The 14469-nt window shown below is 38.7% G+C and overlaps 1 protein-coding gene across 1 annotated transcript in view; it reads right to left on the reverse strand.

The window, feature by feature from the left end:
* The window catches only part of MSH4 (mutS homolog 4), a 133057-nt gene that overhangs the window by 12481 nt on the left and 106107 nt on the right, over positions 1-14469 (reverse strand). The window contains exons 18-19 of the mRNA XM_030823466.1: positions 2488-2662; positions 855-943 (exon numbers count right to left, since the gene is read on the reverse strand). Of these exons, the coding sequence (XP_030679326.1) occupies positions 855-943; positions 2488-2662 (264 nt within the window). The remainder of the gene's footprint in view (positions 1-854; positions 944-2487; positions 2663-14469) is intronic.

Genomic DNA, 14469 nt, shown 5'->3' on the forward strand with positions numbered 1-14469 from the left:
CTTTGGGGCCCGAGGTTGGTGGATCACCTGAGGTCAGGAGTTCGAGACCAACCTGGCCAACATGGCAAAACCCCCACCTCTATGAAAAACACACAAAAAAATTAGCTGGGTGTGGTGGTGGGCGCTTGTAATCCCAGCTACTCAGGAGACTGAGACAGGAGAATCACTTAAACCCAGGAGGCAGAGGTTGTCATGAGCCAAGATCATGCCATTGCACTCTAGCCTGGGTGACAAGAGCAAAACTCCACCTCAAAAAAACAAACAAAACCCAAAAAACAAAAAACACTTATATAAAGCAACCAACTAAAATTTTCCAAATTTTGAGTCAACAGATGTGTTTAGTGTTGAACCTACTGCTTCCTAACAAATCACTTAACCTCTGAGAACCTGTAAAATTAAGAGTAGAAGTAATCCTTTTTTAATCTTTTACTATAAAGACCTAATTACTTCATGAAGTGTTATGAGGCTTACATATGATGAGTAGAGAAGCTTTGAAAACTATAAAAAATATATAATTATACAAATATTGTGCATAGTGATTTTCATTTTTAATGTCCACTTAAAATAGATTTATTTTCTCATCATAAAGTTAGTATAGCAATAATTATTTTAGAAACTAAACTGTTTAACTTTTATCTCCTAGCTTGTTAGGTGATTTGCTGTGAGGATTATAATAGACCAAACCAAAAGAGTTTTAACAAGTAAAATTAATTTTCTTTGTTTAGAAATTAGGTTTTAATTTTAAATATTTTAATTATTATATTATTATATATTTATATGAAAGGTCATAATAAAAATCTACACTAAAAGTATTTTTTTAAATTTGAAGAACAAATAAGAACAAAGTTTCTTACCAAAATTTGTCTTGTAATTTGAGTTGTGATTTCCTTGGCATCCAAGACAATTGATGGTGGAAGTGATGACACCTCTGCAGCTTTTAATCCTAGAATTATTTGTTTTAAATTGGCTTCAATATTGTTACTGCTGGCATTTTTATGCTTGTTTTAACTAGTATTAATCTTTTAGTCACAGATTTAAACTTCCCTTCTAGAGGCATTTCTGAACTACTCAATAATTCTCAGAATTAGGCTTTCTAAAATTCTGGATGACAACTTGCCAATTATTAGATTTAATTACTTATCCAAGACATATAGGGCAAATTAGAATATCAGTTACCTCTCAATATAGCTCTGAGATATCAGGAACAAAAGAGGTAGTTAGAAAATAATAATATTGAAATTCCATTTGCAAATATAGTTGGTTAACAGAAGGTCAAAAGGCATATGAGTTTTGCAGGGGAGGATAATAGCTAGTCACAGAGATAACACTACAGCTAAACATTCACCCACCTAAATCAATGAGACAGGAATTTCTCAGAAGATATAACAGTTGGTGAGTAATCTATATGCAAATTCAAAGTATCAATTATAATTCTCATGTTTTTAGAGCTTAATTTTATTGTATAAATGCCATACAGGCTTTATACTGTACACCAATAGCTTACTGTATTTATTGCTTTAGAAATAGAAGCAACATCAAAATTTATTGAGACGTTAGTAATTGCTAAGCACTGTGCCACACAGCTCACATTTGATAATTCATTGAATCTTTGCAACTCTACATACACGAAAAATTATTCCCATGTCATAGATCATGAAATTGAGGCTTATAAATTTTAAACATCTGATATAAATAAGTAATCCAGGTGATTTCCCATTTCAAATAGCAAAACAAAGATGGTTTTTTTCCCTCAAAGGGTCATATCCATAGCTAAAATAATTTTTGAAACTTGTATGTATAGACCAATTGAAAATTCTCTGAATCTGTGAGACTTAATGATTTAAGTAGAAAGTATCTAATCAAGTTTAAGAATATCTAGCTGGGCATGGTGGTGCACGCCTGTAGTCCCAGCTACTCGGGAGGCTGAGGCAGAAGAATCACTTGGGCTTGGGAGGTGGAGGTTGCAGTGAGCAGAGATAGTGCCACTGCATTCCAGCCTGGGCGACAGAGTGAGACTTTGTCTCAAAAAAAAAAAAAAAAAACATATGGTTTAGTAATACATTCTCTTTTAAGATTTAAGATTTAATTTTCAAGACCCAGAACCTGAAGAAAACAGAGGAAGGACCCTGCTACTGAAAGATTGTGTAGAAAATATATAATTTTCAATTCATTATGTAACTTGCCAATATAAGATAAATTACATTTTCTAAGGAAACTAATACTTCTAGGGTTTTCAGTTGTCACTGTATTTTTACATACATAACTACTTTACATAGTTACTGGCTTATAAAAATTTAAAAAGATTTATATATCTATATCTATATCTAGATATAATGAGTTTGACACAGAAAATACAATCTAAGAGAATATAAGCACTCAAAAGAATGAGAAAATTTCCTTAGATTGACAGCCAAGTACAGAAGAGATGAAAGTTTGTCTTAGGAGTATAGTATTTGAATGTATAGGTATAATTTCTATATGCAGTACCATAATTTTTCTCTTCTGTGAGTCCCTTAGAAAGTTTGTAGGTATACAAAATTGCTTCTTTATTTCTTGAGGTATTCTTTACATGTTGAACTTCAAAATGCATGTTTTCTACATTAGGATACAGGGCATCAATATGGCATAGTTCCAGGAAATGTGTAGCAAACAGTGTAAATGCCTGGAATATATAACAGACAATGAATATTAGTACTTTAAAAATTAACTAGAAAATTCTATTTTAACTATGTGAACATAAAATTTTAGTTTAATTTTCTAAGTAGCTTGGCAGAGACGTAGGAATAAAACTAATAATTTGGAGGCTAACATTATCAATCCATTTTTAAATGTTTTGAGATTTTATATTAAATGAAGAAGATATGTTTTTTATGTTTGTACACAGACATGTATGCCACATTATGGGAAAGAGAACAAAACTGAAAATAAAATCCTAAAAAATATATCTGAAGATATTGAAAAGATGAAGTTTACCAGAAACAAAGCTATGAATTGAGGCAATCATTTATTAGGAAGTTAACTCACATGCAAAAAAAATAACATTTTCCTCAATTTTTAGAAAATTTAACTATAAAAGTAGCCTCCCTAGTTGTAAGTAGGTTTTGGCAGTGGAATCAAGAGATTGTCTTAGGTATGTCAAATTCCAAAAGTTTTTAGTTTTTAGATTTCATTGTGTTTGGGTTAGGTACTGGTAGAGGAAAAAGAAAGATTGAGAACACTGATTAAGATAATGGCTCTCAAACATTAGTAATCCCTTAGAGAGCCTGTTAAAGATGCAAATTCTTGGTATATACCCCCTGAAAAATTGTTAACTATTTAGTTCTAATGTGGGGCCCCAGGAAATGGCATTTTCTGTAAGTACTTTAGGTGATTTTGATGAAAGTGGTTCAAGTGACTTACAGCCAGCACAAGATTTCCAGCCCAGAATTTACTAAGGCAGATAGAGATCTGAATAACCAGTTATGTTTTAAGACATTATCAGTGACAAATTAGGTAGGTGGTCAGTGGAAATTTAAATATTAAGACAGTAAAAATAATTGATTGGCAAAATGGCTATCAACTATGGAAGGTGAAAAGCAAGGGAAGGAATAATTTTGTATAAGACAGAAAAATGAAAATTCTTAAATACCTACTCAACAAATCAAAAGGAGTATAAAACAAAACCAAATTTATAAAGCTACAGGAAAATATTTAGAACACAGTAAGCTATTTAAAAGGTAGAGACTGTATTCAATAACAATAATGTCCTTAAAAGTTATATGCCAAACCAATCTATTAGAGTAACTTTGTAAACTATTTCAGGTTAATTCAATTTAGCAAATAATTATTCAGACCCTATCTATTACACGGATTGTGCTAGGCACTAAGGATACTGTGTTAGAAAATAATAATTAAATTTAAAATAAGTAGCAATATTACATTTTTATTAAATTATTTATACTAGAAAATAATATTGTAAAGTAATACTAAAAACACTATTTTAAACTATTGTGGAATACTTTGGAAACAGATACTGTATGCTTGAACCTGTGAGGTGGAAGCTGCAGTGAGCTGAGATCATGCCACTGCACTCCAGCCTGGGCAACAAGAGTAAAACTCCATCTCAAAAAAAAAAAAAAAAAAAAGAAAACAGATACTGCATTAGATGGGGTTCTCCAGAGAAAGAGACCAATAGGATATGTGTGTGTGTGTGTGTGTGTATGTGTGTGTGTGTGTGTGTTGTATGTGTGTAAAGAGATTTATTATACAGAATTGGCTCATGCAATTATGGAAGCTGGCAAGATCAAAAATCTACAGTCAGCAAGCTGGAGACCCAAGAGAGTTGATGGTATAACTCCAGTCCAAATGCCTGCAAGCTGTAGACTCAGAAAGAGCCAATGTTTCAGTTTGAGTCTGAAGGCAGGAAAGAACCAGTATTTCAGATTGAAGGCAGTAAGTTCTCTCTTATTCTTAGAAGGATCAGCCTTTGTCTTCTATTCAGGCTTTCAATTTATTGGATGGGACCCATCCACCCTAGGGAAGGCAATATGCTTCATTCAGTCTACCAATCTCATCCAGAAACACCCTTACAGATAAACCCAGAATGTTTGACCAAATGTCTGGGCACCCTATGACCTTGCCAAGTTGACACATAAAACTATCCAACACAAATCCACCCCTTGTAAACTTGGCATCCATAGGCATCTCCTTATACCACACTTAATCTACAAATGAAGACAATAATTAGGTCATACTTCCCTCTAATATGATACAACTGTCTTCAGCACAACTGAGAAAGCACTAACCCCTTTTCCAGAAAAGGAGGTAACGTCATTGAGTGATGTTCATTCTTCTTGATATCTCATAACTTAAATACTATAATGTGAAACTGGCAATACTTCAATAATATGTGAAGTCAACACATCTTATGTTACATTATAAGAGAATAAGAAGAAATAAAATATTTGTTTAATATATGTATACATACACACCAAAAAATCATACAAAATGAAGTGGAAATAATCATGACAATTACAGACAGTCCTTATTTCTGTAACTGGTAAGAGAGTTGTAGTTGGTAATTACAACTACCTTTTTCTTTAACTACCTATTCTGTATTTCCTTTGCCTTCAGCAAGCCCTAGCTAGTCAGAGCTCTTTAACTAGTGGGGTGAACCAAATCTTCATTCCTGAAAGGTCTGGGCCATTCATAGTCCTGCCTGGATTGGGTTGTAGTTTTCCACAGACCTTTAACACAGAGTATGACAGAACTGAGATATCCTAAGGAATCTTCTGTATTCCAGACATATTCTTTCTTTATTGCATTGTGGAGTAGTAGTCCAATTTCCCTTTCCTAATCAGGATCAATCACGTCAGCCAGCACAATAACTCCCTTCTTTGCCTGTTGATTCAGAGGCATAAGACAGCCAAAGTGGCTGGACAGGAGTCTCAACTTCCAGGTCAAAAAGTTATTGCTATGTCTCTTGGTGGAAGCATACTCCTTTTGGAATTAAGACCTCTATGTCAGCAGAACAAGGTTATAGAAACTGGAAGCAGATATTTTGCCCTTGAGTTACTAGGGGTAATGGTGAGTGATGCCATTTCCATTTCCACTACTTGATTCCTGGACCCATGAATCTTGGCAATGGGAGAAACAGCATCATATACTGGAAGCTGATTCAAAGCATATATGGCCTTCTGGAAAACCTTTCCCTAGTCCTGAAAGGTATTGCCACTTAGCCAGTGTTGTAACTGAGTCCTTAAAAGACTAGTCCACCAGTCTATCAAGCCAACCACTTCAGGATGGTTGGTGAACACAGTCAAAACAGTGAATTCCATGAGCACAGGCCCTTTGCAGCACTGCATTTGCTGTGAAGTGAGTTCTTTGATCAGAAGAAATGCTGTGTGGAATACCATAATGGCAGATAAGATATTCTTTAAGTCCATGGATGTTAGTTTTGACAGAAACGTTACACATACAGAAGGCAAACTGATGTCCAGAATAAGTGGCTGTTCCGGTATGAATATAATGGAGGTGGTACAATGTAATCAATCTGCTACCAGGGAATGGTACCATAATGGGGACTCAATGTTGGTCTCTGCTGCCGACAGACTGGGCATGCAGTAATGGCTATAGCCAGGTCAGTCTTGGTGACTGAAGGCTCCTGTTGCTGATCTCATGCATAAAACCTCAACCTAGAACTTTTATGCTTATTCAGATCAAGTCAGAATTTAGTAGCCCTCCTATCCAAAGCCATAGGTCTGTGTAAGTCAGATTATTCTGAGTGCTGCTTTAACTCTGCTTCCCATTACAGTAACTTATCCACCTTGTCTTTGGTGGCTGAGTGCCACAACTTGGCCCCTGCCACCCTGGGATCCAATTATTCCTACTGCATTTGGGTTTTCCAATTCAGTGCCTGCAGTGAAGGCCTTATGGTGGGCCGTAAGGCCTGTCCTACATAGCAGAGTGATAACAGAGCTCTTCAAGGCTACCAGGGCTCCTCTCACAAATTTATTTCTCATAGTCATGGTAAAAGGTATGTTATCTGGACTCTTCCAGGATGGGTAAGTGATCTGAAATGACAAACCCACTCTAACATTCCAACCTCCCTAAGCTTTGAATCCCTTCCTCTGCATTAAACCAAGGCAACTCATTCATGGTGGGCCACCTTTTGGTCTGTTTTTCAGCCAATCAATCAAACTGTTAGAACCCTTTCCAACTCTTTGATTTGCAACATTAAATGCACACCTGGCTTAGTAAGCCCATATCAATAACTTCGGCCTAATCCAACTTTATGTTCCTTCCAGCCTTATCCCACACCCTTAGAATACATTCCCATGCATGTTCCCTGGATTTCTGTCTGTATAAAGTAGAAAATTCAAGTAGTTCTTTCAGAGTGTAAAGTACCTCCTTATAGTTACATTTTGTACCTCACCTTTAGAGATCTAGTTATAGGTCTAGAACCAAAGAAATGTGGTAGAAGTGGGTCTTGAGGAGACTCAGCATTGCCTGGGATGCCATTACAGTTTCCTCAGGTAATGCTAGGTTAATCCCCTCAGATGGGGTGAAGTGGTCTCTTCTACTGGCAAAGACAACTTATCAGAATTTAGGGCCTAAATGTCCCCAGGTTCATCAGTGTCTCCCTACACATTCCTATTCCAACTGGTAGTCTCCCATTCCTTCCCAACTAATGCCCTCACTTTAACAGTAGATACCCTATAAACCTGGGAGTTCAACTTGTCTTGTAATTCTGGGATAGGATGAGATTCTGGGTTTGATTTTCAGCAATCTCAACCCGGTGACTACAGGAGATAAGGATTTCCTTCAGGGCACATTTAGGTGCTTTCAAGTCATTTATGCAGCAATGAGCTGGCAATTTGGTGCTTTTTTTTGTTATTTTAAATTTTTTAGGAAGACGGCCGAATAGGAACAGCTCTGGTCTACAGCACCCAGCATGAGCAATGCAGAAGACAGGTGATTTCTGCATTTCCATCTGAGGTACTGGGTTCATCTCACTAGGGAGTGCCAGACAGTGGGCGCAGGGCAGTGGGTGCAGCGCACCATGCGCGAGCCAAAGCAGGGCAAGGCATTGCCTCACTCGGGAAGCACAAGGGGTCAGGGAGTTCCCTTTCCTAGTCAAAGAAAGGGGTGACAGACGGCACCTGGAAAATTGGGTCACTCCCACCCTAATACTGCACTTTTCTGACAGGCTTAAAAAACGGCACACCAGGAGATTGTATCCCGCATCTGGCTTGGAGGGTCCTAAGCCCACGGAGTCTCACTGATTGCTAGCACAGCAGTCTGAGATTAAACCACAAGGCAGCAGCGAGGGTGGGGGAGGGGCACCCGCCATTGCCCAGGCTTGATTAGGTAAACAAAGCAGCAGGGAAGCTTGAACTGGGTGGAGCCCACCACAGCTCAAGGAGGCCTGCTTGCCTCTGTAGGCTCCACCTCTGGCGGCAGGGCACAGACAAACAAAAAGATAGCAGTAAGCTCTGTAGACTTAAATGTCCCTGTCTGACAGCTTTGAAGAGAGTAGTGGTTCTTCCAGCATGCAGCTGGAGATCTGAGAACAGGCAGACTGCCTCCTCAAGTGAGTCCCTGACCCCCGAGCAGCCTAACTGGGAGGCACCCCCAGTAGGGGCAGACTTACACCTCACACGGCCGGGTACTCCTCTGAGACAAAACTTCCAGAGGACCGATCAGGCAGCAGCATTCGAGGTTCACGAAAATCCACTGTTCTACAGCCACTGCTGTTCTACAGCCACCTCTGTTCTACAGCCACTGCTGCTGATAACCAGGCAAACAGGGTTTGGGGTGGACCTCTAGCAAACTCCAACAGACCTGCAGCTGAGGGTCCTGACTGTTAGAAGGAAAACTAACAAACAGAAAGGACATCCACACCAAAAACCCATCTGTACGTCACCATCATCAAAGACCGAAAGTAGATAAAACCACAAAGATGGGGAAAAAACAGAGCAGAAAAACTGAAAACTCTAAAAAGCAGAGCACCTCTCCTCCTCCAAAGGAACGCAGTTCCTCATCAGCAACAGAACAAAGCTGGACGGAGGATGACTTTGACGAGTTGAGAGAAGAAGGCTTCAGACGATCAAACTACTCTGAGCTACAGGAGAAAATTCAAGCCAAAGGCAAAGAAGTTAAAAACTTTGAAAAAGAATTAGACGAATGTATAACTAGAATAACCAATACAGAGAAGTGCTTAAAGGAGCTGATGGAGCTGAAAGCCAAGGCTCAAGAACTATGTGAAGAATGCAGAAGCCTCAGGAGCCGATGTGATCAACTGGAAGAAAGGGTATCAGTGATGGAAGATGAAGTGAATGAAATGAAGCGAGAAGGGAAGTCTAGAGAAAAAAGAATAAAAAGAAATGAACAAAGCCTCCAAGAAATTTGGGACTATGTGAAAAGACCAAATCTATGTCTCATTGGTGTACCTGAAAGTGACGGGGAGAATGGAACCAAGTTGGAAAACACTCTGCAGGATATTATCCAGGAGAACTTCCCCAATCTAGCAAGGCAGGCCAACACTCAGATTCAGGAAATACAGAGAACGCCACAAAGATACTCCTCCAGAAGAGCAACTCCAAGACACATAATTGTCAGATTCACCAAAGTTGAAATGAAGGAAAAAATGTTAAGAGCAGCCAGAGAGAAAGGTCGGGTTACCCACAAACGGAAGCCCATCAGACTAACAGTGGATCTCTCGGCAGAAACTCTACAAGCCAGAAGAGAATGGAGGCCAATATTCAACATTCTTAAAGAAAAGAATTTTCAACCCAGAATTTCATATCCAGCCAAATTAAGCTTCATAAGTGAAGGAGAAATAAAATCCTTTACAGATAAGCAAATGCTGAGAGATTTTGTCACCACCAGGCCTGCCCTAAGAGAGCTCCTGAAGGAAGCACTAAACATGGAAAGGAACAACCGGTACCAGCCACTGCAAAATCATGCCAAATTGTAAAGACCATCGAGGGTAGGAAGAAACTGCATCAACTAACGAGCAAAGTAACCAGCTAAAATCATAATGACAGGATCAAATTCACACATAATATTAACTTTAAATGTAAATGGACTAAATGCTCCAATTAAAAGACACAGACTGGCAAATTAGATAAAGAGTCAAGACCCATCAGTGTGCTGTATTCAGGAAACTCATCTCACATGCAGAGACACACATATGCTCAAAATAAAAGGATGGAGGAAGATCTACCAAGCAAATGGAAAGCAAAAAAAGGCAGGGATTGCAATCCTAGTCTCTGATAAAACAGACTTTAAACCAACAAAGATCAAAAGAGACAAAGAAGGCCATTACATAATGGTAAAGGGATCAGTTCAACAAGAAGAGCTAACTATCCTAAATATATATGCACCCAATACAGGAGCAACCAAATTCATAAAGCAAGTCTTGAGTGACCTACGAAGAGACTTAGATTCCCACACAATAATAATGGGAGATTTTAACACCCCACTGTCAACATTAGACAGATCAACGAGACAGAAAGTTAACAAGGATACCCAGGAATTGAACTCAGCTCTGCACTAAGCAGACCTAATAGACATCTACAGAACTCTCTACCTCAAATCAACAGAATATACATTTTTTTTGGCATCACACCACACCTATTCCAAAACTGACCACATAGTTGGAAGTAAAGCACTCCTCAGCAAATGTAAAAGAACAGAAATTATAACAAACTGTCTCTCAGACCACAGTGCAATCAAAGTAGAACTCAGGATTAAGAAACTCACTCAAAAATGTTCAACTACATGGAAACTGAACAACCTGCTCCTGAATGACTACTGGGTACATAACGAAATGAAAGCGGAAATAAAGATGTTCTTTGAAACCAATGAGAACAAAGACACAACATACCAGAATCTCTGGGACACATTCAAAGCAGAGTGTAGAGGGAAATTTATAGCACTAAATGCCCACAAGAGAAAGCAGGAAAGATCCAAAATTGACACCCTAACATCACAATTAAAAGAACTAGAAAAGCAAGAGCAAACACATACAAAAGCTAGCAGAAGGCAAGAAATAACTAAAATCAGAGCAGAACTGAAGGAAATAGAGGCACAAAAAACCCTTCAAAAAATTAATGAATCCAGGAGCTGTTTTTTGAAAAGATCAACAAAATTGATAGAGTGCTAGCAAGACTAATAAGAACAGAGAGAAGAATCAAATACATGCAATAAAAAATGATAAAGGGGATATCATCACTGATCCCACATAAATACAAACTACCATCAGAGAATACTAGAAACACTTCTACGCAAATAAACTAGAAAATCTAGAAGAAATGGATAAATTCCTCGACACATACACCCTCCCAAGACTAAACCAGGAAGAAGCTGAATCTCTGAATAGACCAATAACAGGCTCTGAAATTGTGGCAATAATCAATAGCTTACCAACCAAAAAGAGTCCAGGACCTGATGGATTCATAGCCGAATTCTACCAGAGGTACAAGGAACAACTGGTACCATTCCTTCTGAAACTATTCCAATCAATAGAAAAAGACGGATTCCTCCCTACCTAACTCATTTTAGGAGGTCAGCATCATGCTGATACCAAAGCTGGGCAGAGACACAATCAAAAAAGAGAATTTTAGACCAATATCCTTGATGAACATTGATGCAAAAATCCTCAATAAAATACTGGCAAACCGAATCCAGCAGCACATCAAAAAGCTTTTCCACCATAATCAAGTGGGCTTCATCCCTGGGATGCAAGGCTGGTTCAACATACACAAATCAATAAATGTAATCCAGCATATAAACTGAACCAAAGACAAAAACCACATGATTATCTCAATAGATGCAGAAAAGGCCTTTGACAAAATTCAACAACCCTTCATGCTAAAAACTCTCAATAAATTAGGTATTGATGGGACATATCTCAAAATAACAAGAGCTATCTATGACAAACCCACAGCCAATATCATACTGAATGGGCAAAAACTGGAAGCATTCCCTTGAAAACCGGCACAAGACAGGGATGACCTCTCTCACCACTCCTATTCAACATAGTGTTGGAAGTTCTCGCCCGGGCAATTAGGCAGGAGAAGGAAATAAAGGGTATTCAATTAGGAAAAGAGGAAGTCAAATTGTCCCTGTTTGCAGATGACATGATTGTATATCTAGAAAACCCCATCGTCTCAGCCCAAAATCTCCTTAAGCTGATAAGCAACTTCAGCAAAGTCTCAGGATACACAATCAATGTACAAAAATCACAAGCATTCTTATACACCAATAACAGACAAACAGAGAGCCAAATCATGAGTGAACTACCATTCACAATTGCTTCAAAGAGAATAAAATACCTAGGAATCCAACTTACAAGGGACATGAAGGACCTCTTCTAGGAGACCTACAAACCACTGCTCAATGAAATAAAAGAGGATACAAACAAATGGAAGAACATTCCATGCTCATGGGTTGGAAGAATCAATATCGTGAAAATGGTCATACTGCCCAAGGTAATTTATAGATTCAATGCCATCCCCATCAAGCTACCAATGACTTTCTTCACAGAATTGGAAAAAACTACTTTAAAGTTCATATGGAACCAAACAAGAGCCTGCATCACCAAGTCAATCCTAAGCCAAAAGAACAAAGCTGGAGGCATCATGCTACCTGACTTCAAACTATACACAAGGCTACAGTAACCAAAACAGCATGGTACTGGTACCAAAACAGAGACATAGATCAATGGAACAGAACAGAACTCTCAGAATTAATGCTGCATATCTACAAATATCTGATCTTTGACAAACCTTACAAAAACAAGCAATGGGGAAAGGATTCCCTATTTAATAAATGGTGCTGGGAAAACTGGCTAGCCATATGTAGAAAGCTGAAACTGGATCCCTTCCTTACACCTTATACAAAAATTAATTCAAGATGGATTAAAGACTTACATGTTAGACCGAAAACCATAAAAACCCTAGAAGAAAATCTAGGCAATACCATTCAGGACATAGGCATGGGCAAGGACTTCATGTCTAAAACACCAGAAGCAATGGCAACAAAAGCCAAAATTGACAAATGGGATCTAATTAAACTAAAGAGCTTCTGCACAGCAAAAGAAACTACCATCAGAGTGAACAGGCAACCTATAGAATGGGAGACAATTTTACAATGTACCCATCTGTTAAAGGGCTAATATCCAAAATCTACAAAGAATTTAAACAAATTTACAGGAAAAAATCAAACAACCACATCAAAAAGTGGGCAAAGGATATGAACAGACACTTCTCAAAAGAAGACATTTCTGCAGCCAACAGACACATGAAAAAATGCTCATCATCACTGGCCATCAGAGAAATGCAAATCAAAACCACAATGAGATACCATCTCACACCAGTTAGAATGGCCATCATTAAAAAGTCAGGAAACAACAGGTGCTGGAGAAGATGTGGAGAAATAGGAACAGTTTTACACTGTTGGTGGGACTGTAAACTAGTTCAACCATGGTGGAAGACAGTGTGGTGATTCCTCAGGGATCTAGAACTAGAAATACCATTTGACCCAGCCATCCCATTACTGGGTATATACCCAAAGGATTATAAATCATGCTGCTAGAAAGACACATGCACACGTATGTTTATTGCGGCACTATTCACAATAGCAAAGAGTTGGAACCAACCCAAATGTCCAACAACAATAGACTGGATTAAGAAAATGTGGCACATATACACCATGGAATACTATGCAGCCATAAAAAATGATGAGTTCATGTCCTTTGTAGGGACATGGATGAAACTGGAAATCATCATTCTCAGTAAACTATCGCAGGGACAAAAAACCAAACACCGCATGTTCTCACTCATAGGTGGGAATTGAACAATGAGAACACATGGACACAGGAAGGGGAACATCACACTCCAGGGACTGTTGTGGGGTGGGGGGAGGGGGCATGGACAGCATTAGGAGATATACCTAATGCTTAATGAGGAGTTAATGGGTGCAGCACACCGACATGGCACATGGATACATATGTAACAAACCTGCACATTGTGCACATGTACCCTAAAACTTAAAGTACAATTAAAAAAAATTTTTTTTTAGTTAAAAAGGTAAGTAACACACATGCTTCTAAGTTAACACATTAAATAATGCATTAAATAGCAGCAAGGCTAATTAAGTCCTGCTTTTGGAAGCAGTGAGGAGGTGATGCACATTTCCTGGTGTCTACAGCCACTGTCACAGAATTGGAAAACACCTGTGGTTTCTAGCTAGGGAAAGCACAGTTCCTGTTAACCCTGGTGTGCTTGCTTGCCTGCATTCAGCTGGAAGAAAAGGCTCAATTTCGAGTAGAGTTTAGTGACCATAAAGAGGCTTTTTTCCCATCTAAGTTGAGGCTCCTGAACTCAAGTTTTCAGATTCATTCCGCTCGGGGATCCATGGATCCCAGGTTAAGAAACCCTGCCCCTCTTACAGCCCCCCTGCTGTGATCTAGGGACACATGTGATGCCCGGTTCTTCCTGGTAGTGACAGGCAGGCCCTCACCAAGTATGTGATGGGCAGTGCCTGGAAGTCCCTTAGGTGGGGGCCTGAGCTGGCAATTTGAATCCTTGAGTTCATCCTTTGCTTTCCCAACTTTGTCTAGTGACACTAGGAGCAACCGGCCAATTTCATGATATTCATTAGTTTGCCAAAAATGTTTGGAAGTATCATATATAAAATCATCTGGATCTCTGCTGCTTACAAGCAGTTGATTAAGAGTATATGATAGTGATATTTTACTTATCACTATTGTCAGATCATACCAGAACCAAGATTTGTATTAGGGTTCTCCAGAGAAAGAGGACCAATAGAGAGGGGCGTGGGGCAGGAGTGAGAGAGAGAAAAAGAGAGAGAGAGAGAGTGTGTGTTTGTGTGTGTGTGTGTGTGTGCGTGCGTGTGAAGAGATTCATCATAAGAAACTGGCTCATGTGATTTATGAAGGCTAACAAGTACTAAGGTCTAAAA

The sequence above is a fragment of the Nomascus leucogenys genome, chromosome 12 (genome assembly GCF_006542625.1).
Source record: "Nomascus leucogenys isolate Asia chromosome 12, Asia_NLE_v1, whole genome shotgun sequence".
Classification (NCBI taxonomy): Eukaryota; Metazoa; Chordata; class Mammalia; order Primates; family Hylobatidae; genus Nomascus; species Nomascus leucogenys.